The sequence below is a fragment of the Podarcis liolepis genome (assembly GCF_965112155.1).
Source record: "Podarcis liolepis genome assembly, chromosome: 1".
Taxonomy (NCBI): domain Eukaryota; kingdom Metazoa; phylum Chordata; class Lepidosauria; order Squamata; family Lacertidae; genus Podarcis; species Podarcis liolepis.
The window spans coordinates 110,502,546-110,530,268 of NC_139554.1; the positions used below are offsets into that span (position 1 = coordinate 110,502,546).

Below are 27,723 nucleotides of genomic sequence, written 5' to 3' on the forward strand. Positions count from 1 at the left end.
TGTGGTCCATCATCATCTAAAGCAGGCATAGGCAACCTTCATCCCTCCAGATGTATTGGACTACAATTCCCATCATCCCTGACCACTGGTCCGGTTAGCTAGGGATGATGGGAGTTGTAGGCCAAAACATCTGGAGGGCCAAAGGTTGCCTATGCCTAATCTAAAGGGCCATCTATTCCCCTCCCAGCTGTTCATTATGTCACTTAGTTTTGTTTTCATTGTTGCTTTGTGAAACATCTGACTTCGTGCTTCTTTGCCACTGAGCTCTTGAATCATCCTCCAGTTTTCCCAAGACTGCAAGCAATCTATGAAGTCTGCTTGGGCATTATTTACTTCTTCCCCAGAACCAAAACCAACCCAAGACATTTCACTGTCTGTGACGGAGCAGCAAATGGCAACTGAGGTCAAGGTGTATGGTATCCAAGGCCAGTCAAGTTATTCTAGAACTTATGGCAGAAAATCACCCAAACACTTCTCTTCCTCCCTGGCAGCAGAAATAGAAAACCAATACATTAAATAACTAGTGATCTGCTAACTAACGAACAGCAAAATTTCACAATGCTCAAAATCAGCTGCCCGAGGCAGCAACCTCACTCTGCCTAATGGTAGGTCTGGCCCTACCCAGAACAATCCTAGGAAGAGTTTGGGGGAAAGTGCTTGTGCACACACTCACTCCTACTTCTCTCAGCGCCACAAGGAAATGTGATTGACCAAATGGAAGATCTCACAGTGTAGGATCTCCTCTCACCAATGAGTTTAAAATTTATTTAAATACAGCTCCCCATGTTCAGATGACTGGGGGAATTCAGATGTTGTCATTCATTTCTTATTTCTGGTTCAAGCTTTGCAAACAAAGGGTACCTGCAACTGCAGAGCTGCAGAACCTCTAGACCTGGAACTACGATAGCATTGTTTTCCCATAATCTTTCCCATAGTTCATTAACTATTACTATTTTAATTCATTTGAAGGCTTTTATTTCAGATTTATTTTTAAAGCGCAGTTTTTTGTTCCAACGTTTCCTATTGTCCAACGTTTCTAAATCATTGTCTAAATGAAGCAACAGTAGTAAAACCTTATGAGCCCAGGGCAGGATAATCATCGGGGACAGCTGGTCATTAGGGGCTAATGGGATTAATCTTGACAATATTGTAACAGCTGCTAGCTGCTCCAGAGACAGTGGCACGTATATGTGGTGTTGTAGACAGTGCAGTTGAAATGCTTCATTAACACATTCTTCGGCCAATCTTCAACCTGGTGTAGATGAGGGCTCCAGCTACTACAGCATGAAAACCACAGGGAATGCTCAACATGACCCAAAAGTGGAAAATGCTGGCAGTGATATTCCTTTGCCATTGATGATGCTTGGATTTGTGCCTGGTCCTAGAGACCATCTACAGCAGCAGCAGAGGAGGAGGAACAAAACACCGACGATTTCAGCAGCATGCACCAGCACACTATGTGTCAGCCATAGTTTATCTGGCCATCAGTTGGCATTCTGATTCACATAGCAAAAATGTGTTGGCCCAACCACAGTTTCCCTACAGTTTAGCAGCACAGCGCAGAAGCAAAATAGTAAGTCATAATTGGTGCATTAAGATGCTTGTCCATAAAAATGGCAAATTACATGTGTCAAGAAATCAGGTTAGGGTTGGCTTGTATGGAGGCAGAATGTGTGCTTTCCTGAACTAGTAGGATGCATGTAAGGTTACGTCTGAACAGGACTGTAATAATAGCTGCTACAATCTTCAAAAGACCTGGCGTTTTAGAATTTCAGAGCTTCAGCTGGGGTGGGGAATAGGGTTGAAGCTTGGTTACATTTTGTTAATAGGAAAGCATCAAAGAAATATGGGATTAAAAATGGCTCCTATAAAACTAAGGGGAACTTTAAGTGTAAGGCAATTATACCCACACTAATTTCCGTGCTTTCCTTCTACATTCTTCACAATGGCTTTATCTGAAATGTTCTTGAGAGAGAAGCCAGGATTCTAAATCAGAGCAATGCATTTATGTAAGTGGAGAAAACCATTATTTTTATGAAGCAGAAACACTAATTAAATGGACTGGAGCTGAAACGCTGGTCTGATGTTTATCTTAGCCTTTGCATGGGTAGTTTTTTCTTGCTGTTAATCCCATTAGCAGTAAAATGGGCTGTGGCCTTCGATCTGCTTGTTCCATTTTACTTTGCCTGTAACTGCAGAGCACTGTGCATTTGACCAATCTCTTAAATATCATACCTCATTCAGAAACATTGTTTATCTCCTACACAGTTAAACCTACTTCCAGCAATGCCAATTGCCAAATAGAATAAAGGCTCTTCAAATTCTGCTGGAGAAACCAAATTCTGTATGTCTTCATTTTCAGAGTTGTTTCAACAGCAGCTCGTTGCCTTAAAGCTCTCCTCGTCTTTATTGGGTGACAGTATTTTCGTTCATGGGTCCCATTCTTTAATTCTGACTTCAAAGCACTGCTATTTATCTTCACTTCTATTGAACATTATAGCTGAACCCAGTCCACTGGCTTTTGCAAGAGAATTTTATACAGAAGCTAGTCACAGGCAGTCACATGCCTCATGACATTGGGGACATTTTTCTACAGGGATTTTGCAGAAGGGGTGTACGTTGCTCTATTAGTGAACGCTATTAAATGGCCTTGATGCATCAATAAATCTGTGCAGACGGATCTTTCCAGGGCTGAAGATCCTGCCACATGAAAGATTCTTTGAACGGAGTGCGGTAAAAGAGAGCTATGAGGGGCCCATATTGTTTGTGACTTTATCCACATTGTATGCCCTCCAAAACATTAACACACTTTTGCTATTCGCTGCCATTAGGTTTCCCATAATCAGCGCAATGCTCCTATCTTTAAGACCCCACACTAACAGGCACCTCCCTTCTGTTGATTAAGAAGGTTTGTCAACACCAACCCTTTAATTAGTCATAATGACTGTTGCTGAAAGATATGAAGCCTTCCCTCAGTCCAAGGCTGAGTCTACCACTCTGTAACAATCCCAGGATTTATTGGTCCAAGGATTACTAAACGGAGATCAGGCATTAACCCTGGGTCTCCCACACTGCTGTGCGAAACTAATCACCTTAAAGCAATGACAGGCCCACTTAACTGATTTGGCTGGGTGTGGGCTTTAAAATTAAACAGAGTACTTTTGAACTTTTACACTTTAATTTTCGTGCTTCACTGACAAAGTTTAGCAAAAACTACAGAATTCAATTAAATCCACTGACTGAAGAAGCATAGCCAACCCGGTGCCCTTCCTATGCTGCTGGACTACAAAGCCACTTCTGATGTCAGGAAGAGGTGGTGTTGCGGGCTTCACGCCACCAACACACGCGCGGGGCTGGCTTCCAGCCCCGCGTGAACAGGGGAATCCTCGGGCAGCATCATCTCCCGAGCCAGCCAATCGGCTGGCTTGGGGGGGGGCGTGCCTTGCCTCATTTAAGGCAGGCGCGGCCCCGGGATCTCCCTCTTTGGGTCCCCGCAGCTGGTAAGTGTTGATGAGAAATCGTTCTTAGAACTCACGGAAATGGTGAATGGAAATCATTACTGGAGATTCATTATTGACCAGAGGGAAGAAAAACCTTTATCACAGGCCTATGAGAATATCAGGGCAGGAAGCAGAATGTGGTAAGGAAGGCAGTAGAGATTCTGCCCATTCATAATGCATCTTTCAGAAGTTCCACAATTAATAGTTATGTTCCTATAGACTACCTTTGTCTACAGTTTTGGGAAACACAGAGTGGTTTGTCCAAACTAACATCCTTAAGGTTCCACCTTTGGTCTAATGTACGTACGTAAATTGTTTCACAGAAATACGACACACAATATTGTTGTTGTTTGTCATACCCACTCTGGTAGTTAACACTGTTGTGTAGGATAACACGGGGCCATAATGAACAATAGGCAATAAGGAATGGTACTCAGAGCCCATGTTTAATAAGCAAATGATGCAAGCAGATGTCCACGATTACACTGTAATCCCCATAAGCTCTCTGCTGCTCGTTTCTTTTTAGCCTACTCTTGTCATGACTAGCTGGGCTGACCCTCATTTGTCAATCAAAAGGGTGGAAATCATAGATGGTGTGGAAACAATGGGAAAGAAGTTAGTTTGGACACATCCACCCAGAGACTTAATCATTGAGAAAAGAAGAAACAAAAACATGCTTTCAAGTAATCAAGTTTTCCTCTACCAAAGGCACATTAAAAACTATTTTCTCCTATAAAGGCCACACTTGCCAAGATATGAAACTTGCTTTCCAGCCCTAGTACTTGGCTCCTTAAACCACTGGCATACTCATAGTCTTTAGCGCCGCTGGCATACTCATAGTCTTTGAGGTTGTCTGTGGTTCTGTTACATGGGAAAATTGCAAGCTGTCTTCTCTTGGATGCCATTTATTCCAGTTTGTGTCTGAACCGCTTACCGTTTTGGATACGTTATTGATTTTAGTGAATGAAAGGGATAAAAGGCTGCTGGCTCATCATAAATGCGATCTTTCCATGTGCAAGCCATTCAAATGTTTTTTGCCTCATAGATAAAGTTGCAGAATATTCCAATCCGGTAAGGAATTGGCTAAGGCAGCCTTACCCAGCCCTAGGTCTGCTGATGTTGTTGAGCTACCACTAACACCATCTCTGAGCTTTGGCTGAGGATGATGGGAGTTGTAGTCCAGCTGGAGACCCAAGGTTTGAAAATGCTGAGCTAAGGGAATGAAGAGGGCTACTTTCTTTTCCAGCTTGCCCTCCCAAGTACTGAGGCCAGGCTATATGTTCACAGTGGTTCTAAAAATATATATTAAATACCACTACAGATGAGTTTCAACATCTAGCTTCAGCTGTTTTATGGATATCACTTGTCACAGATGCAGAACTCATGGCAAACCCCATCTTCTATGTATGAAATACTATCACCAAACACTACAAAAGTGGGTATCAAAACAGGAATGGCAGGTTGATGTGGCTGGTGGCTCACCACCTGACAACCACAGGTTCCAGCACCCTATGTTTACTTTGGCCTAGATTTTGTTACCTACTTCCGGAGAAAACAATATGTGGTTATGCCCTAGGCAGGTGGAGGGGGGCACCTGCCTCACAATCTGTTTCATGGCAAAACTAATTCACACTCGATATCTGTCAGGTATGCCAGAAAAGCAAACTGAGAGTAGCTTAGAAGTACTATAAGCATCCCTTTGAAAAAGGCAGCCTCAGACCTGTGTTATAATTAGCCTTTTCTTACACAACAATATCATTCAACAAGGACCCTTCAAGAAGGACTCTACACAGTGACAGCGGACACAGCAGGCTGGTTTTGCTCCTGAAACCCACAGTCTCTACTCTCTGGCTCCTATACACCTAGTGCTTTAGCACTTCTACATGACTCCCAGTGCCTTCACTCAATTTCTGTATCAAACTGGGAAAGAAGCACTTCGCTTTCTGTAGCCCAAATAAAAGGTACTTTATCTTCATTTGAATAACGGGGTTCTTTGACATGTATGTTTTACACCCAAAATTCCATAGATTATGTCAAGGATGGGGAAACTGTGCCCCTCCAGAATATGTTACTTGACTACAACTCCCATCATCCCTGACCCCTGGCCTTGCTGGTTGCAGTTGATGGGAGCTAGAGTTCAACACTATATGGGGGGGGGCACCTCTGGTTAATATGCAGGTGTCCCCAACTGTATCTCTCTGCATATACTTGTTTTTCCAAACCAAATTGCTTATGCTAACTTTGGGCTGTTATCTCTTTGTTTAGCATCAGAAAAAAAGAAGGGAGGGAGGGAGGGAGGGAGAGGGAGAGGGAGAGGGAGAGGGAGAGGGAGAGAGAGATTCTTACAAACCATACCCCACAACATAGCAATAATTCAGGTAATAAGTCTTAAAACAATGTAGCTGTTATAAGAGCATCAACACTAATCCATGAAAGAATCTGCAATGAAATTTTGATAACAAGAAGCATATTGTGGCCATTTCTGTCCATCAACAAACCTCTTAGTCTTACAAATTGATTAAAATGCCAGCGAGACAAGGGATGAAACCAAATCTAGTGCTAAAGATTGAAAAGTACTCACGGCAGCCTCTCTCGTCTGTTTCATCTGTGCAGTCTTTGACTCGATCGCACCTGTATTCTCCTGAGATACACTGTCCGTTTGTACATGTAAACTGCTGACTGGAGCATGTTCGCCCAGCTGCAAAACACAGTTTGCTTAGAAGTGCATCACTTATATAGAGAGAAAAATATTACTTTTTTTGTTTGAAGCTGTATCCTATTTCTCTCTGTATCCTTTTTTTTTTTTACTTTATTCTATTTTCTACTATGTATTTTGTAAAATGGTTTGTCTGTCTGAGGTGGCAGAGGCAGTTTTCATCTACGCTTGATATTGGGTGCCATTTTGGATCAAGATGGCAGACCAAGCCATCACAAACAGCACAGATTTGGAAGGCTCTGAATATACTGTTGCCAAATCTGGTGTGATGGTTCCAAACTGTGCCAATCCGGATGCCTCCGAAGATGCACTGTCGCCCAATTTCGTGTTATGCTTGCAAACTCGATTCCTTTATGAGGTGGTCCAAGGACTTATCAGTCACTTCTCTCCTCAGTTTTATCACAAAAGATAAAACACCAGCTGGAGGAGCACCTGCTGCCACCATGCCTACTGCAAAGGATGCCCTGCGAATACTTGAATTATGTGTCCTCGCTCTCAGTACAAAAACTGAACAGGAAAAAACAACGCTGTCACTATGGCTCTGTTGTATGCAGATGGATTCACTTTGAACATTTCAGAGCCTTAGAAGGGATTTGCAGTCATATTTCTCATGAACAAATCCAAACCAAGTGCAGTTGGCTGCGGCCATTACTTATCAACTATCACTGATAATATCCTTCAGTCGTAAAGGTAAAGGGACCCCTGACCGTTAGGTCCAGTCGCAGACGACTCTGGGGTTGCGGTGCTCATGTCGCTTTACTGGCCAAAGGAGCCGGCGTACAGCATGACTAAGCCAGCATGACTAAGCCGCTTCTGGCGAACCAGAGCAGCGCACGGAAACGCCGTTTACCTTCCTGCCAGAGCGGTACCTATTTATCTACTTGCACTTCATGCTTGTGAACTGCTAGGTTGGCAGGAGCTGGGATGGAACAACGGGAGCTCACCCCATTGTGGGGATTTGAACCGCCAACCTTCTGATCAGCAAGCCCTAGGCTCTGTGGTTTAACCCACAATGCCACCTGTGTCCCCCTTCAGTCATTGGAACCCGCTAAACATCAGCCTGAAGGAGAAGAATGAACAACCCCTGTTCACTGTGGTGCAATGGCCACGTGAGAGAGATACTGCTGTAACAGTAGGTTTCCTGTATCACAAGAAGGTTGGACTAGACTGTCCTTGAGGTCACTTTTAACGCTTATGGTTCTGTGGGTGGATGGAAAGAGTAACACTGGGCTACATTTTGCGAGTGTCCAAAGTGTGGCTTGCTCTCTAATACAATAGTTAGGTGACCACACACAGCAAGCAACAAGTGCATCTTCCTGAAAATGACTCGAAAACAGAAGCAGGACTTTGCTTTACAGCCACTTCCCAAAGGTCTTGAGTTAATGTGTAGACGTGCAAAACTAAAGCAAGTGTCATGATTTAGTCCAGTGATGGCTTAGAAATGCCTGGATTTTGCCCTTTACTGATTCCTTAGTAGATGTGTAACTATTTGTGGCATTAGCCCCTAGTCAAAGGGTGATGAGGACAAAGAACAAGGTGAGCTTGTCTTTCTCTTCTAGAGCGTGCTAAAAATAATAATAATCTGAAAGTCTTATCCTTGGTCAATAGTCCAAATCTTGATCTGCAGCACAACTGGGGAAATTAGTTCCCAGAAAGTGAGTATCTGAGCAGAATTTGGGTTGGCTTAGCAATTCCTGTAAATGAGCACAGGGAAAATTTGAACATTGAACATAAACCCACAACAAGCCCTCCTGGACCCTAAACTTCAGGGCAAGTAATTGCACTTCTTTATTCATCCAAATTCATCCTAGCAACTCTTGTGAGGTTAGTTGCTCTTCTTCCCATTTCACTTAAGTTTTGGATTGAATTTATGATTGCACTGTTAAGGTCCCTAAAACGAAGTCCAAAGGTTAGCTTCTTTCCACAAAAAGCAACTTACAAAGATAAAAACCCACAACCCACCCATCAACAAAGGCTTGAAAGGTCACTTAATGGGTAAAATAGGATGCTACCTTCTATCAGATTGGACCACTAGTCCATCTAATTCACTATTCTCTACTCTGATTGGCAGGAGCTCTCCAAGGTTCAGACTGGAGTCTTTCCCAGCTGTACCTGGGAGACAACAGGGATTGAACCTGGAACCTTCTGTATACAAAACATTCGTGCTGTACAACTGAGCTATAGGAGTCACTGCTAGTTCATAACTTACGACATTGTTGACGTTCATCAGAGCCATCTTCACAGTCTTCTTCATCATCACATACCCATGGCAGAGGAATGCACTCTCCGTCGCTGTGGCACTGAAACTGATTTCCTTCACAGGTGGGATGTGCTAGTGAGGGTAAGCAAATAATGTTTGAAACCACCAGCTTGGATGTTAGGTAAATAAAGAGATTTAGCTACTAAAATGGCTTCAAGTCTTAACAATATGCTCTTGGTGCAAGTATGCTAGCTTTGTCATGCCATTTGGCTGGGCTAGACTAGAAGACACCTTTCCGATGTCACAGTAACGGAGACAAAAACTTTAATTTGCCTCTGACAAAGTTCTCCAGTTTTATCCTCCGTTTATCTTATAAACCAGCGGTGATCTCTAATAAGGAAATAGAGCCACGCTGTCAATGTCAACATACGTAAGTCAAACAGGTGCATGAGGGAGCAGACATCATAGTCAACAGATGTGTGTCCCAGAGTCCTGGAATAACCAGTTCCAGAGAGTCCTATGAATACCAATTCCCTAAACATACGATGAAGGGATGGAAAGCAACTTCCTTCTCTTCTTAAACCTTAAACCTCCACATTCACTATGCCTGTCTTACTCTGACTTTAACTGACTTCATATTGCACCTCTTCTCAATTAACACTTCATGTTACCACCTAGCCCTCATTGCTGACAACGTTTCATAATCCAAGAGACATGGGAGACTGTAAGAGAAAGCCAAAGCAAAACAGACCCAGAAGGAAACATATATAACAGACTTAATCACTCAGTTGATTCAACCAGTCAACAGACCTCACAATAAGACCTATACATCCATTATAAGATCAGATAACTCTACTGACAGGAGGGTAAACATGGTTACATTTATTTGGATAAAGTCTTAGCTCGAAACTTCTAAGTTCTGCCGATAAACAAAAGACTCACATCTCTGCATCTCAGATGAAGCTATCTCTCCTCCCTCTCCCAACAGCTCTGCCATCCAGTCCACAGCTACCTCTTACAAATTGGAGTTATGGCTATTCCATTACATAGCTTTTATCTGTCATCCCACTAGGGTTAAGGAAACAAGGGCTCCTCTTCCTCCCTCAGCACCCCCAGTTCTCTGAAATAAGAGACAGAGAGAGAGACAAGGAGGAGGAGGATGCTCCCATGTGGGTGTTGACTTTTATATAGAAGCACTTATCAACCAGTACTCTAACATGACAAATTCCATTTACTGTTTTACTCCTTGAATTAATAGTCTTTCCCCTTATCTCAGCCCAACTGGAGGCATGTCAAGCCACCAGCTTCAGGCCACAAGCTGAATAAAATCACTTAAATCAAATCTATAAAGCTGTATGATGACATCATGGGTCAATTGTAGAGTCCATTTATTAGACATCTGAGAGACTCTGCAACCAGCCACCAATCCAAATAAGGTTCTACATTTCCTTTTTCTAACATTGTGCTGAGGTCCTCCATAGTCTCCAGCCATTCGGTAAGCGCTCTCTGCTTCCTTGCAATTCTCAGCGTAATTGTAGAAGTGCGGCAATGTTCACTATGCCACATGATGGAAGAAGGCGGAAAGTCTGAGAGGCTACAAGGTTAGGGGTGGTTAAAGTGCCTTCCACACAAACGTAAAAACAGCCTTGCTGGGTCAGACCAAAGGTCCACCTGGTCCACCATGCTGCTTCTAAACATGACTAGCCTGACTGGACCTGACTATACACAAGCAGAACACAAGAACAACAGTCTCTGGGCAGGAAAAAAATCATTTAATTATTGTGGCTTAACAGTCACTGGTAGATCTATCCTGCATTGAATGAGCTTAATTTCACTTACGGCAGCCAGCTTCATCGGAGTCATCCGAACAGTCCCTTGCTCCATCACATCTCCAGTCGGCGGGGATACAGCGTCCATTTCCACAACGAAACTGTCCACTTTCACACCCTGAAAGAAAGGAATACAGCTTGTGTCCTTACTTTTGTATCAAACAGCAAGTACAGTGGTACCTCTGGTTGGGAACGGGATCTGTTCTGGAGGCCCGTTCGCAACATGAAAAGAACGCAACCCGCAGCAGTGCGTCTGCGCACGTGTGGGTTGCGATTCGCCGCTTCTGCGCATGCACATGATGTCATTTTGCACGTCTGCGTATGCAGGAGCAGCGAAACCCGGAAGTAACCCTTTCCGGTACTTCTGGGTCGCCGCAGGACATAACCTGAAAGAACGTAACATGAAGCGGACATAACATGAGGTATGACTGTAGACAATAGTTGTACAGAATGCCCCGCCACACATAAAACGGCCGAATTCTGCTTTCAATAGTAGACCAATGTGATTTCACACAAGACAGCCACAAGTCAAACCATGTAAACACCAAACCAGAAGTTATCTACCTGCTCGTATTTTTTTAATAATGACACCCATTACTGCTGTGTTAAGAAGCCAAAAAGCACCGTGACAAAGCTAACATTTCAGCAAGCGTTGAACCCATTTGTCACAAATAATCCACATACTTCTATTTTAAAATATAGTGTCACATTTATGAAATGTGTTTGGATCATGCATTTAGATCCCCTTGCAGTTATAATGCAGAGAGAGGAAATCTAGGAATGGTTGGGAATGGTTTTCTATGGTTGGAGAGACATTCCTTGGTCTGAACTCTGCCCATACAGATGGTTGTAAAGCTGCTATAGGAATGCACAGTCCAACATTGGTAATTTTTATCTCTTCACATGCATTTATCCAGGTACAGAAGAAGCCTTCAACCAGTGTATTTCAAAATACCACTATTCCATTTATCTGTTATGAAGCTGTCATTATATGGTATAACAACATGGAAAATTGTTCTATCCAGTGATGTGTAGGAAAAAATTCAAACAAATATTTTTCCATGGAAATCTTTCCATTTTTAGAAATGCATTGTTTCTTTTTAAAAAATCTATTAGTAACATAATGAAAGGAAAGAAGATGTCAAATTTGGCAACTGGAATGGGCAGAATACTGGTGCAAATCTAAAAGATGTACAGTGGTACCACCGGTTAAGTACTTAATTCATTCCGGAGGTCTGTTCTTAACCTGAAACAGTTCTTAACCTGAAGCACCACTTTAGCTAATGGGGCCTCCAGCTGTCGCTGCGCCGCCAGAGCACGATTTCTGTTCTCATCCTGAAGCAAAGTTATTAACCTGAGGTACTATTTCTGGGTTAGCGGGGTCTGTAACCTGAAGCGTATGTAACCTGAAGCGTATGTAACCCAAGGTACCACTGTAATTTGTTTTTTGAGAATTGGTTCTGTGTGCTGGATTATGGCTAGGGCAGCAGGAAAATACTTTAGTAATATCACAAAGGGGGTAAGCCATGCTGTTGTAGGAGAGATTTGTTCTAAATTAACAAGGCAGTGAAAATGACAGGCAACTGGATAGCTGTTCCCTATAAACACGTTCAATCAAGTCGTGTTTCATGAAGTTTCAGAAAGGATGACAGTTCAAAGGGCAAAAAGCAGCAGCAAAAAATAACCTCTCTCATCGTTTGTCGGCCCAAACAAAATCTTGTCTCGTCTTATTAACCAAGTGTTAAAAAATTACTTATTTCCAATTACAACTCATCGGAAAGTAACTCATGAGAAACAGGCAATGCCAGTAAATCCTTGAACTCACAATGAGATAAACAGACAACAGATTATCTGAGCTCCGACAGAAAAACCAGGCGTATCACCGCTCATAAACACAGCTAAGTGATGCACTCCTTTGGTGTATACCGTAGGCAAACGGCTTTATGTGAGGAATGTTCAAATCTGATTGTCTGGTAGTGACATCCTGATTTATAATGTATCCTACAAATGGTCAGATATTTCGCTTGGATAAATGGTGGTACCGGGTGGTACAGGAACATGTACACCCAAATACCTTCTAGACTAATGCATGATGGTGGTTGGTGGTGCAGGTCTGGGGTTGGTGGTGCAGGTCTCTTATCAAGTACCTTTAAAAGCACAACAACCTCCCTTGCAAAAAATGCCCCGAAGGAATGTATAAATGCATGCTGGAATCTCTGGCCCTTTGATTGAATTCTGCCCTGCAAATGAGAGAATCTTGGGGCTAGTTAAAAAAACAAACAAACCTGGGCTGTTAACAAAGCAAGCAAGAAAGAAAATTACAAAGTAAATGGTGTGTACGTAAAACAAGCAAACGAAACACCGCATTTACTCATTTAATATAGCAGGGAAAGGCCTGCATAGGTATTGTGTATGCAATGCGATTTTAGGAAGCACGCTGCCCTACAATGTATGCGTCGCACAATTCCATTTAAGAATAACATTGCCTTTTTTCAAAGTTAAAAACAGCAGTATTACTAAAGCTTAATGGAATAATAGTAAACCTTACAGTCATTCTAACATTACCCGAAAATAAAAAATAAAAAACCCAGCCATTCATATCTACACACAGTTGGTGTTGTAGCAATGCCCGCTTGCACAATTCATCAGCAGACCTACTATAATTCACTTAATTATAGCATGAGTCTTTCCAAACGTAATCTTCTCTGCTGGCTTATTCCATGAATGCTGCAGCCTCAAACTATGATTGCACAAAAGCAAAACAGCCTGGCACATGGGTGATTTTATGCTTTCTATTCACTTAGTAGTCACCTACAAAGAAAAAAGTATTCCGTTAAGCTGGAAAGGGTCCTTTGAGGTGAGAAATGAAGGCTAGTAATCAATAGTTTAAAGGTTTTTTTGTCACAAACGGGCTTAAATACATGTTTCACCTGTGAACTAGTGAGCAATAAATTGCAGTCAAAATGTACTTTAGCAACCACAGCCATTTATACTCAAAACTTCAGTACAGTACAACTAACCTAGATAGTGCAGATATATATCTGCATTGTAATTATAATCCATAATTGATCTATTTTCTGTACACTGCCTTGTTGCTGCACACAAAAGACACCACAGAAATCTTTTCATAAATACAAATAAAATTAACACAAAAATTGACAATGTGATAAAAATCATTTTCCCTACAACAAAAACTGATGACCTTCTTGATCTGTCCTTGGTAGTTGAGAATATAATTAATAACATTTTCTCATATTTTGAACCAACCTCTGAGGTAGCTTATGTCCCTTGTTTATAGACAGTATGTATTATAAATGTATCTAGGATACCTTCACATAGGGATCTACTGCCATGCCATCTATAGTTTAGCCCTATAAGACTGAGATGAGTTCAAAGGAGAATAAAGAATTCCTACATAATTAAGGGCTCATTCTTAACCTCTATGATCACTAAAGAGCAATTAGTCTTTTAACCGTTTGGTTCCCTCTTTGTATTGCATCAGTGCCTGCCCTGAGCCTTCAAATAATATAATCATGAGAATTTGGCCCAGTGCTTGCTCCTACCATGAGACAAGAGTGCCAGCTAAGGCAAATCCAATTGGTATGTGACATTTGGAAAGCTATGAACCTCCTCCCTGCCATGTTGATTGTCAGAGTCATGGTAGGGGGTCAATGGGGGGATTTCGCCCCCCACAATGTTTTTGCTTGCTTGGGTCATTCCACTGGGGATTTTAATTAATGCTGAGAATCCTTGTGGGCCTACAGCCTCCCTTTCCCCTTTGATCTGCTTCCCCTCATGCTGAAAGCAATATAAAGCATTATCATTTTGCCTTTTAAGTTACATTTAAACAGCAACCAAATGCACAGATCAAGCTTTCAAAATCCACAGAACTCCAAAGAACACTCGTAACTGCAAGTGTAACCTGGTGGACAACAGCCTCAGCATTAAGAGGGGGAAATTGGGCTCATAAGAAGAAGGCAAATAATTATTGACACTTATTTCACAGGCAATATTTACTTCCTAATAAGCCCTTTTAAAAAATGGCAGGGCAGGAATCAACTGAAGGCTGCCAAAAAAAAAAAAAGTTATACTAATGAGCTAATTTTCACTGATTTATTTTGACAGCTGCTTCTTTCGGGCTAACGACGGGGCATGAGGGATACCTGTAGGAAATTACCAGTATATTTCATATACACAATAAAGCAATTAAATCAAAGGTTGTTTTGAAACCATCCACAACATGTATCTATGAATAAAGTAAGGCTGAAGTTCTCGCCTCACTTACTTGGGAATAAAAAAGGTAAAGGTACCCTTGCCCGTATGGACCAGTCGTGTCCGACTCTAGGGTTGAATTCAATAGGACTTATTTCTCTAAGCACGGTTAAAGTTGCACTGTGGAGTTATGAGGGGGAGACCGTTGAAAAAGGAGGGTTTTCCTGTTCCTGTGCTTTATTGTTAGTATATTTTCAGAATCAGGGCCAGCCCAAGACATTTTGGCACCTGAGAGAGACCCCAAAATGGCACTCTCTTCCCCATTAGGGAAGAAGGGGTAAGGGAAGATCTGCATCAGAAACAAGGGAGGAAGAAAGACTGAGCTCAGGATCTTCTGCCCCGGTGAATCCTGCTACCTGAGGCAGTCGTCTCATCTTGCCTCATGTGTGGGCCAGCCCTGTTCACAGTGTATATTCTCATACAGAATAGGAACATAGGAAGTTGCCTTCTACTGGGCAGACCATTGGGTCTATCTAGCTCTGTATTGTTTACACTGTCTCTCCAGGTCAGGGTTTCAGGCAGGAGTCTATCTCAACCTTAAAATATGTAGGCCTAAGCCATTTCTGGGTCTGAATTCTGCCTGGAAAGAATTTGGTAAGCAGTACAGCCCTTGCAGGACAAATGTTGTATGATCCTGTAGGCAAGCATCCACAACCATTCTCACTGCTACATTCTGGACCTACTGCAGTTTCCAAAGACACTTCAAAACAGTTTCCAAAACACTTCAAAATGCACAGAGTGCATTGCAATAAATCAATCTAGATGTGACCAAGGCATTTGCCAACACTTTCCATCTGGATGTAACTAAGGCATTACTTCTTCTTCCAAAGATGGATTTAGCCCTCTCTGTTCCCACTCAACCAGATCTCTCCCATTTGCCTTAATCAGCTAAGAAGAGCAAGAGTAAAGTGTATGCAAACAGATTTCACTATCTGAATGCTTGCTATTCGAAAATTCACTTATCCAAACATCAGGAAAGTAGTACTCAAACCTCACTATACACACCACAGATTCAGACAGCCAGACCTGAGTGGGCAACCAAGTCCCCTTTATCAACTTTTACCAATCCTTGGTATGACAAACATGTCGTAACTCTGAAAACTTTCACTGGATGACTCTGTGGATAGATAAGTAAAAGAAAAAAGTCTGTCATTGCCTACAATTTGTGCTGGGTAAAAGCTCCATTTTCTCAAGTTGGAGATTTTTTCCCCAATGCAAGCTGCTGGTGTGAAGGTACCGATCCAGACCAGAACTGAAGCAGGAGACAAAGTGTTAAAATCCCATACCAGAGTTCCAAACCAGATTAAATATTCCACCTATTTCAAAGTAAGTGTGCTTAGATTTGTGGTGCAATTAAAAAAAGAGAGTTTTATCACAAATCTGGCATCTTCGTACCCCAATGATTTGGTTGAATAAAATATTCCAAATCTCTACAACAAACATGTGGACTACAAATACTTTAGCTACACCTTCCTTGGATAATGATGATGATGATGTGAAAGAAGATTTCTGCCCAAAGGAATTCTTTAAGGCACCTTACCCTTTCCATCTAGCAGACCAGTCATCAAAACCCTGTGGCTTTGAAGCCCAGTGCTAACACTGACTGCATCAATCACTTACTAGTGCCATATACATTCTCCAAAAAGATAACTAAGTGACAAGATCTTTCCTTATCTTTTTAGCAGTTCTTTGGAATTCTTTTGCCCCTGCACTGAAGGTTGCAATACGAGGCAGGTCAACATTCCAAAAATGAAAGAGATATCTGAAGACCAGAGCTGTCCTAGTCAATGGACCAGAGCATGAGGCCGTTTCAAGATTAAGAACACAGAACACAATTCCTGAAACTGAAGGTATCCCTTAAAATAAGGTTCCTCAAACTTTTCCTACACTGTTGGGGTAGAAGATTGCTTGTTTAATGGTGATGAATTGTCGTTTTATTCTAAGTAACTTTGGTACCGTATTTATGTGCATGATTGTTTTGTGCTACCTGAATTTTTTTAATAATCTAAGAAATGAAACCCAACACTAGTGAAAAGGGGTGGTGGTGGAATGGATTAATTGTCTTATCATTCATCCATGCACACAAACCTAAACAACAAACCACCCTCCATTTTTTCTTCTTTCATAGTCATTAATTCTTGTACACCACATCCACAACTTTTAAAATGCCCGTGGAAACCAGGTTCGTCCTCTTCAGCGACAAAATACCCACCGTTGTCACGCATCCCAATCACGACTAAATGTTTGTGCCCACAGTGATTTGTGAAAATGTAACTTCTACGTAATAATTATAATAATATTGAATTGCTAGCCATCCTTCACCACGAGGTCCCAAGCAGGAATATAACCATTTAAAAACGCAGCATTAAAATCAGTTAAAGGAATTTATAGTCAAAAGAATAGGGTGGGTCCTAAAAATATGCATCTCAGGTGTCAAAAGCTAGGGTTTGTACAGTGAAAACTATATAATGAAGGTGCCAAGTGCACCATTGTGGAACAGTAATCCACATCTTAGGGGCTACCACAAAGAATGCCCTCTCCTAGACCGTCACACACCTCTCCCAACCTCTGAGGGCTGTGAAGACCCCCTATGCCAACCTTAACACCCAAGAGGTGTTAAACGATTGACAAGATCCATTTGGAGTACAGTGGTACCTCAGGTTACAGACGCTTCAGGTTACATACACTTCAGGTTACAGACTCCGCTAACCCAGAAATAGTACCTTGGATTAAGAACTTTGCTTCAGGATGAGAACAGAAATCGTGCTCCGGCGGTGCGGCAGCAGCAGGAGGCCCCATTAGCTAAAGTGGTGCTTCAGGTTAAGAACAGTTTCAGGTTAAGAACAGACCTCCAGAACAAATTAAGTTCTTAACCCGAGGTACCACTGTCTCAGTCTGACAATTCCCAGATACCCTGTAACTCTCAGATACTCCCATATATTGTCACAGCAGCAATTAGCCTACAAATAAATACAGTGGTACCTTGGTTTGCAGACGCCCTGGTTTGCATACGTTTTGGATTACAAACACATCAAACCCGGAAGTGCGTGTCCCGGTTTGCAACCTTTTTTTGGATTACAACCCATTATTTTTTTATTACGAACAAATTTTTTTGGGAGGCCCCATTGGCGAAAGCGCACCTTGGGTTACAACCTGTTTTGGATTACAAACAGACCTCCGGAATGGATAATGCTTGTAAACCAACGTACCGCTCTGTACATGCAAATCTGAAGACTTTGCACACAGTTTATCAATGTAAATCGAAATCAGGACCACAACAGTAGAGTGGTATACATATAACTGCAACTCTCTTGCAACTGAATTGCTTATTCCATAACATTTATACACTGCTTGACTGCAAATACAAAACAAATCCTCGAAGTGGTTTACAAAAGGATAAAACAATGACATTATCAGTGAAAACAACTATTTTAAACATTGCATTTTTGCAAATAAGCTCTAATGTCTGCTACCATGGGTGACACCACGTAAATTGTATTGCAAGGTGGAAAGGGGGACATCTATCCAAAGTGCAAAAGATGGATATGTGAAGACCCTGGGGCAGTTCAAATGCAACAGAAATCTATTTCATGTATCACAAATAGTTGAAGAGATAAGTTTGCCAGAAGCGAAACTTTAGAAATGCTGAGGGGGAGAATGCCACACAGCGGTTGTAAAAATCATCTCAAAGGGTCAAATTGAACCCGATGCCATCCACACAGCTGTTGATTTCTAAATGTAAATTGCAGGGGCTGCGGGGATGGTCTGGAGGGGAACCTGACATGGGGCATAGGTGGGCTGTAACACCTTTTTCTCGCACTGTGGGTCCAATCCAGATCAGGGGACGGGGTACGCCCATGCCAGTCATCTGAACTGGGGAGGAAAGCTCAGTATCAATTCCCTTCCATAGCTCAAAGGCAATTGCTTACTATGTTTGTAAACCGTGCTATTTCCACTCCTCCACCCCATTCCCCCAGTTTAATACAGTCATAAGAGGCCTATAGATTCATGGCTATTAATTCCTCTGCATAAACCCCAGAATTTAAGAAATTCAGAGCTCTAATCTGCTGAAACTAAGCAGGAAAGCTTTTTGTCTTCAAAGGAAATAAAGTTTAAAGTCTCCTGCGGGCATGAAGTTCAAAAGAGCCCACATGGTAAATGAATTAAAAGAAATTCATAAGCCTCACGTGCTACTTTCAATTAGCATTTTTAAACGCTGCTATAAATGAAAATAGTCTGCTAAAAATACGATCTATTTCTCGCTATGCTTTTTTAAAAAAATGTTTACTTAATATTAATCTTCAGATGCAATACTGGTTTAGTTTGGAACAAATTAGTCAGTTTTACAAAGGTCGCTACCAATTCTGATAGAATTATAAAAGCAAATCACTGTAGCTAGTTCTCCCACAATGACAAGCTAGGTATGCAGTCTTGCAGTAGTTTACTGTTAATGATCTACATGCTGGTACATGCTGCCCCCTCATTCCTGCCAGGTGTGGCTGACAGAGAGGGGCAGCACCGTGGATCTGGCTTCCCAGCTGTGCTGCCACAACAACATACCAGGATGGTGTGAGGGCTGGTTAGGTCAGCAGCAAGATACACAGTTCTGGCACATCAGAAAAGCCAATTCAGCACTTCCACTGGTGCACCTTAACTGCTCCCATGTTGCCATCCACCATCCCTGCTCCCCTCCCAGCCCAGAACATAGCAGTGACATCAGCGCTGGAGGTCCAGGTCTTCAGTGGTACCCCTCCCCCAGCAACTCATGACTCCTACTTCCATTTCTCCCACAGAACAAGCGGGAGAACATGGCTTCCTAGGACATCCAAACGGAGGATCATGGGCTGTTTCACCCAACATGGCAGGATTCACAAGCCAACAACAAACCCTAGTTTATGGCTAGCTAGCAATCCACTGGGAAAACAAACTGCAATCTCAGGTTCTGATGTCATGGGAAGCCAGTGGTAACTGCGGCTTCATAGCTGGTTTCTCCTGCCCACACCAGCAGGACAGATTGGGCAACACACATTAGCACAATGTTTGCTCCCAATAAAAACCATGATAAGCCAGCAGACTTGGCTTATCGTCATATACGAACACCAAGCCTCTTCCACTACCATGCAATTGCTGTTGCAAATCTTCCTCGAACATTAAAACAACCAAAAGCTCACCATTAGCCCAACTTCATATGTTATTAGATGCTTGTTTAAAATTACCATGTACAGTAGCGCAAGATTGATTTGCAGAGAGGTGGGGCAACAGTGGCTGTGTCAAGCTGCAAGTACATATGTTGTGTGATCCTATGCAAGTTTACCTGGAAGTAAGTCCCACTGTGTCCAGCGGTCACAGTTTTGCAATTGCATTTTATTAAGTTTCAACACTTTTAACACGTACAGTCAAAACACAATTTCGTCTTTTATTTTTGTCAACTTCCCACCTCTTTTTTTCTACAAAGTTGTTGTTCATCTCCTTTTGCTGCACCCTATTTTCTATCTATCAAATCATAACCACAGTATAATAATCTAATTATCTACCCAAGTGTATTTTTAACAGGAGCCCGAGTGTGGAAGACACATTCCGCTAAGGATTATACAAAGGGGAAATGAGATTTTAAAGATTGGCATCAATGATCTCCTGAGGCCTGAAGGAAGTATTTCTTCCGGATATATATGTAGCAAATGGCCTCAGATTTGTTTCCCATTGAAAGGGCTGACACACGTTCTTATGCCACAAAGTTTACATTACTTAGTCCTGAAACTATACTGCAACATTTCAACATTTCTAGAAACACAGAGCCAGATCTTTACCATTCCAGCAGATGAACTGGAGATGACAGGCTATATAAAATTTCCTACCTGCCTCAACATCACATAAAATAACCTGTTGTTTAAATCAGCCTTGATAATAACTAACTAAATGGTTCATATAAAGATGATCCCTATGATGGTGTTGCTGTTACTACAATAACTAGATAACATTAAGAAGCATACACTGTGAAAATCATACACACCACTAAACATTTAGTTTTACCGAAGTATCACAGAGTCAGAGCAATGTTCTACCAAATGCAAACTGTGGAGCAGATCCTTGAAGGAGGGACCAAACCAAAGTTCCAGTGTGGAGCTGCATCCTAAAGCAAGTAGACTCTTTCGCCCCAATCGGCCAAAATCTGTATAGATTGAATGTCTTCTGGGAGAAAGCTCCCACCAAATCACAGATGTGTAGGGCCTGTAGCAGCAGGAGTGGCAGGGTAGACTCACTGTCCCGACACTTTGTTGTTGCAGCTTACCGTATTTTTCGCCCTATAGGACACACTTTTTCCCCTCCAAAAATGAAGGGGAAATGTGTGTGCGTCCTATGGGGCGAATGCAGGCTCCTTGGCTTCAGCGATAGCAGCGCGAAGCCTCCGAAGCCTGCGCTCCGGAGGCTTCGCGTTGCTTTCGCTGAAGCCAGGAGAGTCTGCTCTTTAAGGCTGGCGGTGGGGGAAAGCAGCGCTTCCCCCCACCGTCAGCCCCACAAGCTGGGGGGGGCAGCGGGAAGGCACATGATGCCTTAGCGCTGCTCCCCGACCCGGCTTTGAGGCTGGCGGTGGGGGAAAGTGTGATAGGAATTTTATGGTCTTAGATATATGGTAATGTTCATAACTGCACATACATAGATCAACACAGGAAGACCAACCTGGAACCATTTTGATTCCTAAACTGACCAAATCCTTTCTCTGCAAGGTTAAACTGGAAAAGCCTCCCCATTGTCTCTTTCCTCACAAATCCTGTCTCAAGTATATGTGTGTTTGAATAAGGTGTGAGCCTGTGACCTGGCCCAGGAAATAAGTATTTTACCACTACAAAAGAATGGCCAGGCTCCCCAGGCAATCCAATCAAGTAACTTGCCAGACAGGAGATAAACTGTGACAGGAGAAAAACAACATTTAAATTTCTGTGATGTAGGTGGGATGTATCTGAGGGGTGGTCTTAGGTTACACCCCTTCTGTGATGTATGCATAATGTTTCTGGGAGTGGTCTTGATCTAGAGGATGGGAATTTCAAAAGTCTTTATAAGCCCTGGCACAGCAATTTTGGGGGGTCCTCTTCCTCTCCTGCGTGTGAGGGGAGCACCCTGTTGCAACAGATTAATAAAGATCAAGCTTACTAGCTGCTTTGCTTCTCAGTATTCTCTGGTTGGCCTCTGTTATTTTCTCCTACCAATAGGGAACCTATGTAAGGACTCTATATGGGCTCTTGGATACCCCATAAGGGAAAAGGGCATATTTTTATTTACAACAAAAGCAGCACTTCCCCCCACCGCCAGCCCCACAAGCTGGGGGGGGGGCAGCGAGAAGGCGTGCAACGCCTAAGCGCTGCTCCCCGACCCGGCTTTGAGGCTGGCGGTGGGGGAAAGCAGCGCTTCCCCCCACTGCCAGCTCCACAAGCTGGGTCGAAAAGCCCGCAGGAGCCGCACGCACTTTAAAGGGTGCGCGGCTTCTGCGGGCTTTTCTATGAGGTGGGGGAATTCCCCAAGGAGGAAGAAGGGACTGACTGGCCGAGTCAGTCCCTTCTCCCTCCTGTGGGCTTTTGCAGGAGATGGGGGAATTGTTACAATACTTCCCAGACTACTGAAAAATGTCATGGATGCACACCTCCTCGCCAACTGAGAAATCCACAAAATATTCTTAAATCTGAATCAACACTCACAAGGCATTTAAATATCGTGCTTCAATGAGCTTCATGTCCGTTCATTCATAATCAAATATAAATACAGTACTGCCAAAGTGCATTGAGTAGACATTGTTTCACTGTTCCACGTTCATTTTAGTCAAAACTTAAGTTAGACAAATAGTTCAACTGGCTCAGAACTATTTATACTGCAGCTTGCCAGTGTGGCTCCCTCCACTACAACTCTTATCAGCCCCAGCCAGCATTGCCAACAGTCAGAGATGATGGGTTTTGTAATCTAATAATATGTGGAGGGCTTAATGTTGGCTAACCCTGGTCTATACACTGGCTGATAGTTGCTCAAATACGGACAATGCCTATACTTCACTGTTATTGGCAAGCGATGCAAGCGTTTCAGAGAAATGAGGAAAGAAACGGATAGATTTGAGGACAAAAGGACCTTCAATCTGCAGGACAGAACTGAACTGTTAACAAAATGCTATATCTTGAGAAAAGAACCAACCAAGCCCCAGTGCAAAGGTACAAGTGGAAGAAGCGGAAAGGCAACACACCATCTGTTCTCCCCAGTCTAGAGCCCCCTTGTGACGTACAGCAGGAAAGACTGACGGGAGGTTAGCAAAGACCCCGCTCCCATATGGCTGAAAGGATTGGTCCCACTGGTCTGCCTCCATTGTCATCTGTGGCAGAAACACTTTTCAACTGCCCACATATTCAGACAGTGTGGGGAAGGGCTCTCCTCACCTACAAATGTAGGTGAATAGACCACCCCAATACGAGGAGCGGCCCTGACGGAGCCAGTATCCCTCCTGATTAGAAAACCAGTGCTATTTTACTAGAAAAAGAGGTGCCAGAACTCACCATGAACGCCACCCTTGTTCTCTCAGAATGGCAATGGCACCCAACCTGAGAGGTGCCAAAACTGAGTTCCGGTGAGTTCCGGCTGAAAAGAAGCCCTGGCTTTAGGATACCTGGGGAGGGCTGAAGTATCTCACCAGGGGCTACTACCAAGTTTGCTGAGGAGTTTTATATTGAAGGTTAACACTCAATTGTTACACCACAGATCCCTCCTTGTGTTCACCTGCCTCTTTCACCTTATGCAGGAGGAAGAGAAGGGGCATGGGGCTCAGAATACTGCTAGCACAGAAATGTGCCCTCTGCATGCAGCCTACAGCACAATGACAAAATTCAGAGATACGAGTGGAACAAGGGTAGGGTATGCTGGAGCTTGTTTCACCAGCAGATCACAGAGACTTGGCTCAACATCCTGAACAATAGCCTTCAAAAGTGACAAAAGGGACTTAGGAGCTATGTTCAACAGCATGGAGATTCTCCCAAAGCTTAGCTAGTTGTTATTTATTTGTAGACGTGCTGCCATCAAACAACTATACTTGTCTTTGTTGTTACTAGTTCAAACAAAACAAGGATGGGAAATAGTCCAAGCAAGGCTGAAACTTTGATGGCCTCAAAGACAGAACGGAGGTGGGATAAAATTCTTCCTGAAGAAACACAGTGTGATCTTGAGCGTTACTCATTATCAACATGTCCACCTCCTCGCTTGCCAAAAAAAATTCCTATGTGCCTACCTTCGGAAGCCTTTGACAGATAAAGCAAAATGTCCTGAAATCAGCCCAATCCATACTTCTCAAAACCCAAGATTAATCACTAACACATAAGCACAGAGGAAATGAAAAGAATCTGTCTCTTTGGTGCCCTCACACATGGTCAGGAGAAGAAGGGAGTTCCAACTGTGGAACCAGACATATATTTAAAGTGCACCCTGTCGCTGACTTGAAAGGAAGAGGCAAAACCTGAATAGCTAACAAAGAAAGCCATTCACACTCATGAGGCTAGAAGCACTGTTGCTAATTTCAGACAAGTGTGTTGTTCCATTCACTTCTAAGGGCAATAGTTTTAAAAACTATTATGCTTGACAATGACAAAAAAAAAATGATGCATGAATAGGCCTTTATGCAAGCCAATACATAATGCCCAGAAAAAAATATACAGCGGTATTCATAAGCAGAGTCTGTTGTGGTTTCAAATATCTCAACTAGATTATTTTATTGTCACGCTGAGATGCAACCCATTGAAAGCAACCATGTGAATCTTCAAACTGAAATGAAAGTCTACAAAACTAGGGAAGTTTTACAAAAAGGTTGTGCATCTCGGCTAACATTGTTCACCCATCAGTCAGTTAAATTTATCTGAACCAATTCACTGATGACCAGAGTGGCAGAAGTTATCAATCCTTCCCAAGTGGTTACCACTTCTCTCCCACAGGAAGTATTCAGTTACCGTTAAAATGTGATGTTAATTTGTTTAGATTATGCAGGTATTAAGTATTTTACTGCCTAGCGCTAACAAAAACACTGAATCAATTCCAAAAGCGCGCGCGCGCACACACACACACACACACACACACACAGGGGAGGGGGGAGAGGAAGAGGAGACTTTGAGCTGAGATTGAGACATTTGTCATCTCAGACATTAAGGTTGTTTTCAAATGTCACATTTAACTTATGGCCCTCTCTTAGCACTACCAATTAATCAATTTTTATACTTTTGGTAGGCATCCTAGAAAATATCAGAGCTCCTCTGCTGCACTTCCTGCTTGCCATACTGACGGCAGAACTCAAACATTCAGCGCAGCAAAATTTTGCCTTACCTAAAATGATCATTAATTACAATTCGCATCAAATATTATCACTAAGTATTCACACCAATCTGCCAATAATAGCTTGGTAAATATGTTTGTACTATTGTATCCACATGAATCTCTTAAGACATTTGAACTGTCAAAATGCATTCATCTGTTGTTTAGTACTCTGAGTGGGGGTGGATAAGAGAGATCCAGTCGCCGGTGCACCTTGGGACCACCACCCACGTATTGTGGCGAGCAGGTGATTTGACACCTCTTCCTGCTTTTGCAAACCTGCCCCCCCCCACCGCCTTCATCAATCAACATACATAGCTGGTAGGTTGGGTTCAGTTTGGCAGGTTGCAACTTTTGAAGGTCTGATATAAATCAATACTACAGAATAAAAAAATGGCTGACTGCATTTCAACAAATAGTACGGCAGCTGCCAAAGTTTTCCAGTGAATACCACAACTGTTAATCTGTAGAAGGATCTGCTTCCAACCTTCCAACAGTTTTGACTTCACCCCCAAAGGCGCAAATCCTCCATTGTCTCCAGAGACGGACGGATGCCAGCAGCAACTCTGCAAAGTACGGAGTGTTGTTGTTTTGCCACCCCGGTGAATATATACAGAGTGCTGCACATCTCTCCCAAGGCTTTTTCGGCAGTACAAAACATGTACAAGGTTGCTATATGTAAAACAGGCAGAGCAACCCAAACCTCCAATCCACTGTAGTTGGCAGGAAAGACCCCCCCCCGGAAAGAAGCACCCCAATGTTTCCAAACAGTGGGTGGGCAGAAACTGGTGGTGGCAGCATCCCTGCCAACTGCACCCCCTGTGCCAGGGGGGAGGCACAGCCAGCAAACAACGCGCTGGATCCTGAGCCATCTCTGCAGCTGTCATGTGTAGGGACCTCTTCACTGTGCCAGTCTACGAGCTAGCACAGCAAAGGGACATTTTCTCTCTCTCCCCTCCCCCAGAGGCGTACCAAGGGTACCTTGCGCCCTTGGCAGGGAGCTGTATTACCCAACCACCAACCCAAAAAATTGCTTTACCACACACCTTTGTGTTATGGTGCGAGAAGGATAGGAAGCTCCTCCCACATTTGATCTTGCCACAACAATGATGGCGCGTTGCACCACACATATACGTCATACACTCTATAGTCCAACAGGCGATTTTGGGGGGAGCAGGTCTGTACCCCTGGCAGGGGCTGCTTTCACCAACCCCTAGATACGCCTCTGCCCCTTCCATGCCTTCCAACCTGGTCAGCACAAGCAACAGATCTTGTGTTCTTGGAATTATGTGAGGCTGCTGTTTGTGGATTTTAGCTCTGCTTTTAACACTATCCTCCCCCATAGACTGGTGTCCAAGCTAGAGACGATTGGACTCCCCAACTCCACCTGTCTCTGGGTTTTGGATTTTTTGTCAGAACGTTCTCAGAGGGTCAGAGTAGGGTCACATGTGTCCACAGCCCTTAGCCTTAACACCGGCTCACCACAGGGTTGCGTGTTGAGTCCCCTGCTCTATGCTCTCTATACGTATGACTGTACAGCCATCTACTCCAGCAACAAAATCATCAAGTTTGCTGATGATACTACGGTGGTGGGGCTCATTTCAGGAGGGGATGAGTCCGCCTATCGGGATGAGGTGGAGCGGCTCTGTGTTTGGAGTGGAGAGAACAACCTGGCTCTTAATACGGCTAAGACCAAGGAATTGGTGGTGGATTACAGGGAAAAAAAGGCGGACATTCAGCCCTTGTATATCAACGGGGAACGGGTGGAGAGGGTGGCGGAATTCAGGTTTTTGGGAGTGACTATGGATCAGGGCATGACTTGGAGCGCAAATACCACTGCTCTGGTGAAAAAGGCCCAGCAGAGAATTTATTTCCTCAGACTTTTAAAAAAGAACAATCTGAGTGAGAGACTGCTGGTGTCCTTCTACCGAGGCTCCATAGAGAGCATACTTACATACTGTATTTGTGCTTGGTTCCCCAGTTGTACAGCTAGGGAGAGGAAGGTGCTCCAGGAGGTCATAACTACAGCCCAAAGGATTATTGGTCACCCTCTCCCACCTTTGGAAGAACTGTACGGTTCCCGTTGCCTTAGGAAAGCAAACAACATCCTGCAGGATCCATCTCACCCGGGATACAGTCTGTTTGCACTACTGCCTTCTGGCAGGAGGTATAGAAACATCAAGTCAAGGACAAATAGACTGAAAAACAGTTTCTATCCAAGAGCTGTGGCCTTTTTGAATGCTGTAACTCGATAGTGAGACCTGGGAGTTGATGGGTGTGGGTGTGGGTGTGGGTGGAAGGTGGTTTGTTTGGTTGTTGTTGTTGTTTTGCTTTTGTTGTTTTTAAGGGATGGCATCCAATTTCGTTGCACTTGTGCAATGTTGCACTAGTGTAATGACAATAAAGAATCTATCTATCTATCTATCTATCTATCTATCTATCTATCTATCTATCTGTGGCCCCAAGACTTTCAATATATTATTGTGAAACGCATGTATATTTAAGTCAAATGGATCTGATGTAGGCATATTGTCTCACCTTCGCACAAACTAAAGGTGTAAACCAATGTACTTAATCGAAGCTGCCAAGCATCTTGCTTTCTTAGCATTTTGCTAGTAAAGACATTGTTATGTACTAAGCTTGGATCCTAGAACAATAGGCAAGTAGGATCCTAGAATGCAACAACTGATTGGCTTGCAGGAAAAGACCAATCAGGCTCCAGGAATAAGTTAATCAGCCTATTAGGAGTGATTGGCCTGCAGAAAAAGACCACTCAGGCTCCAAGAGGGAAGAAGAATCAGCCAATCAGGTGGGACTCATTGTGTAAAAAATGTATAGAAAAGCCTGAGGTTTGGGGGGCAATTCAACCAGTGTTCTACA

At 43.1% G+C, this 27,723-nt stretch overlaps 1 protein-coding gene across 1 annotated transcript in view; it reads right to left on the reverse strand.

Moving 5' to 3' along the window:
* Positions 1–27,723, reverse strand: part of LRP2 (LDL receptor related protein 2) — a 140,686-nt gene that overhangs the window by 99,247 nt on the left and 13,716 nt on the right. The window contains exons 2-4 of the mRNA XM_083495707.1: positions 10,256–10,363; positions 8,426–8,548; positions 6,082–6,198 (exon numbers count right to left, since the gene is read on the reverse strand). Of these exons, the coding sequence (XP_083351833.1) occupies positions 6,082–6,198; positions 8,426–8,548; positions 10,256–10,363 (348 nt within the window). The remainder of the gene's footprint in view (positions 1–6,081; positions 6,199–8,425; positions 8,549–10,255; positions 10,364–27,723) is intronic.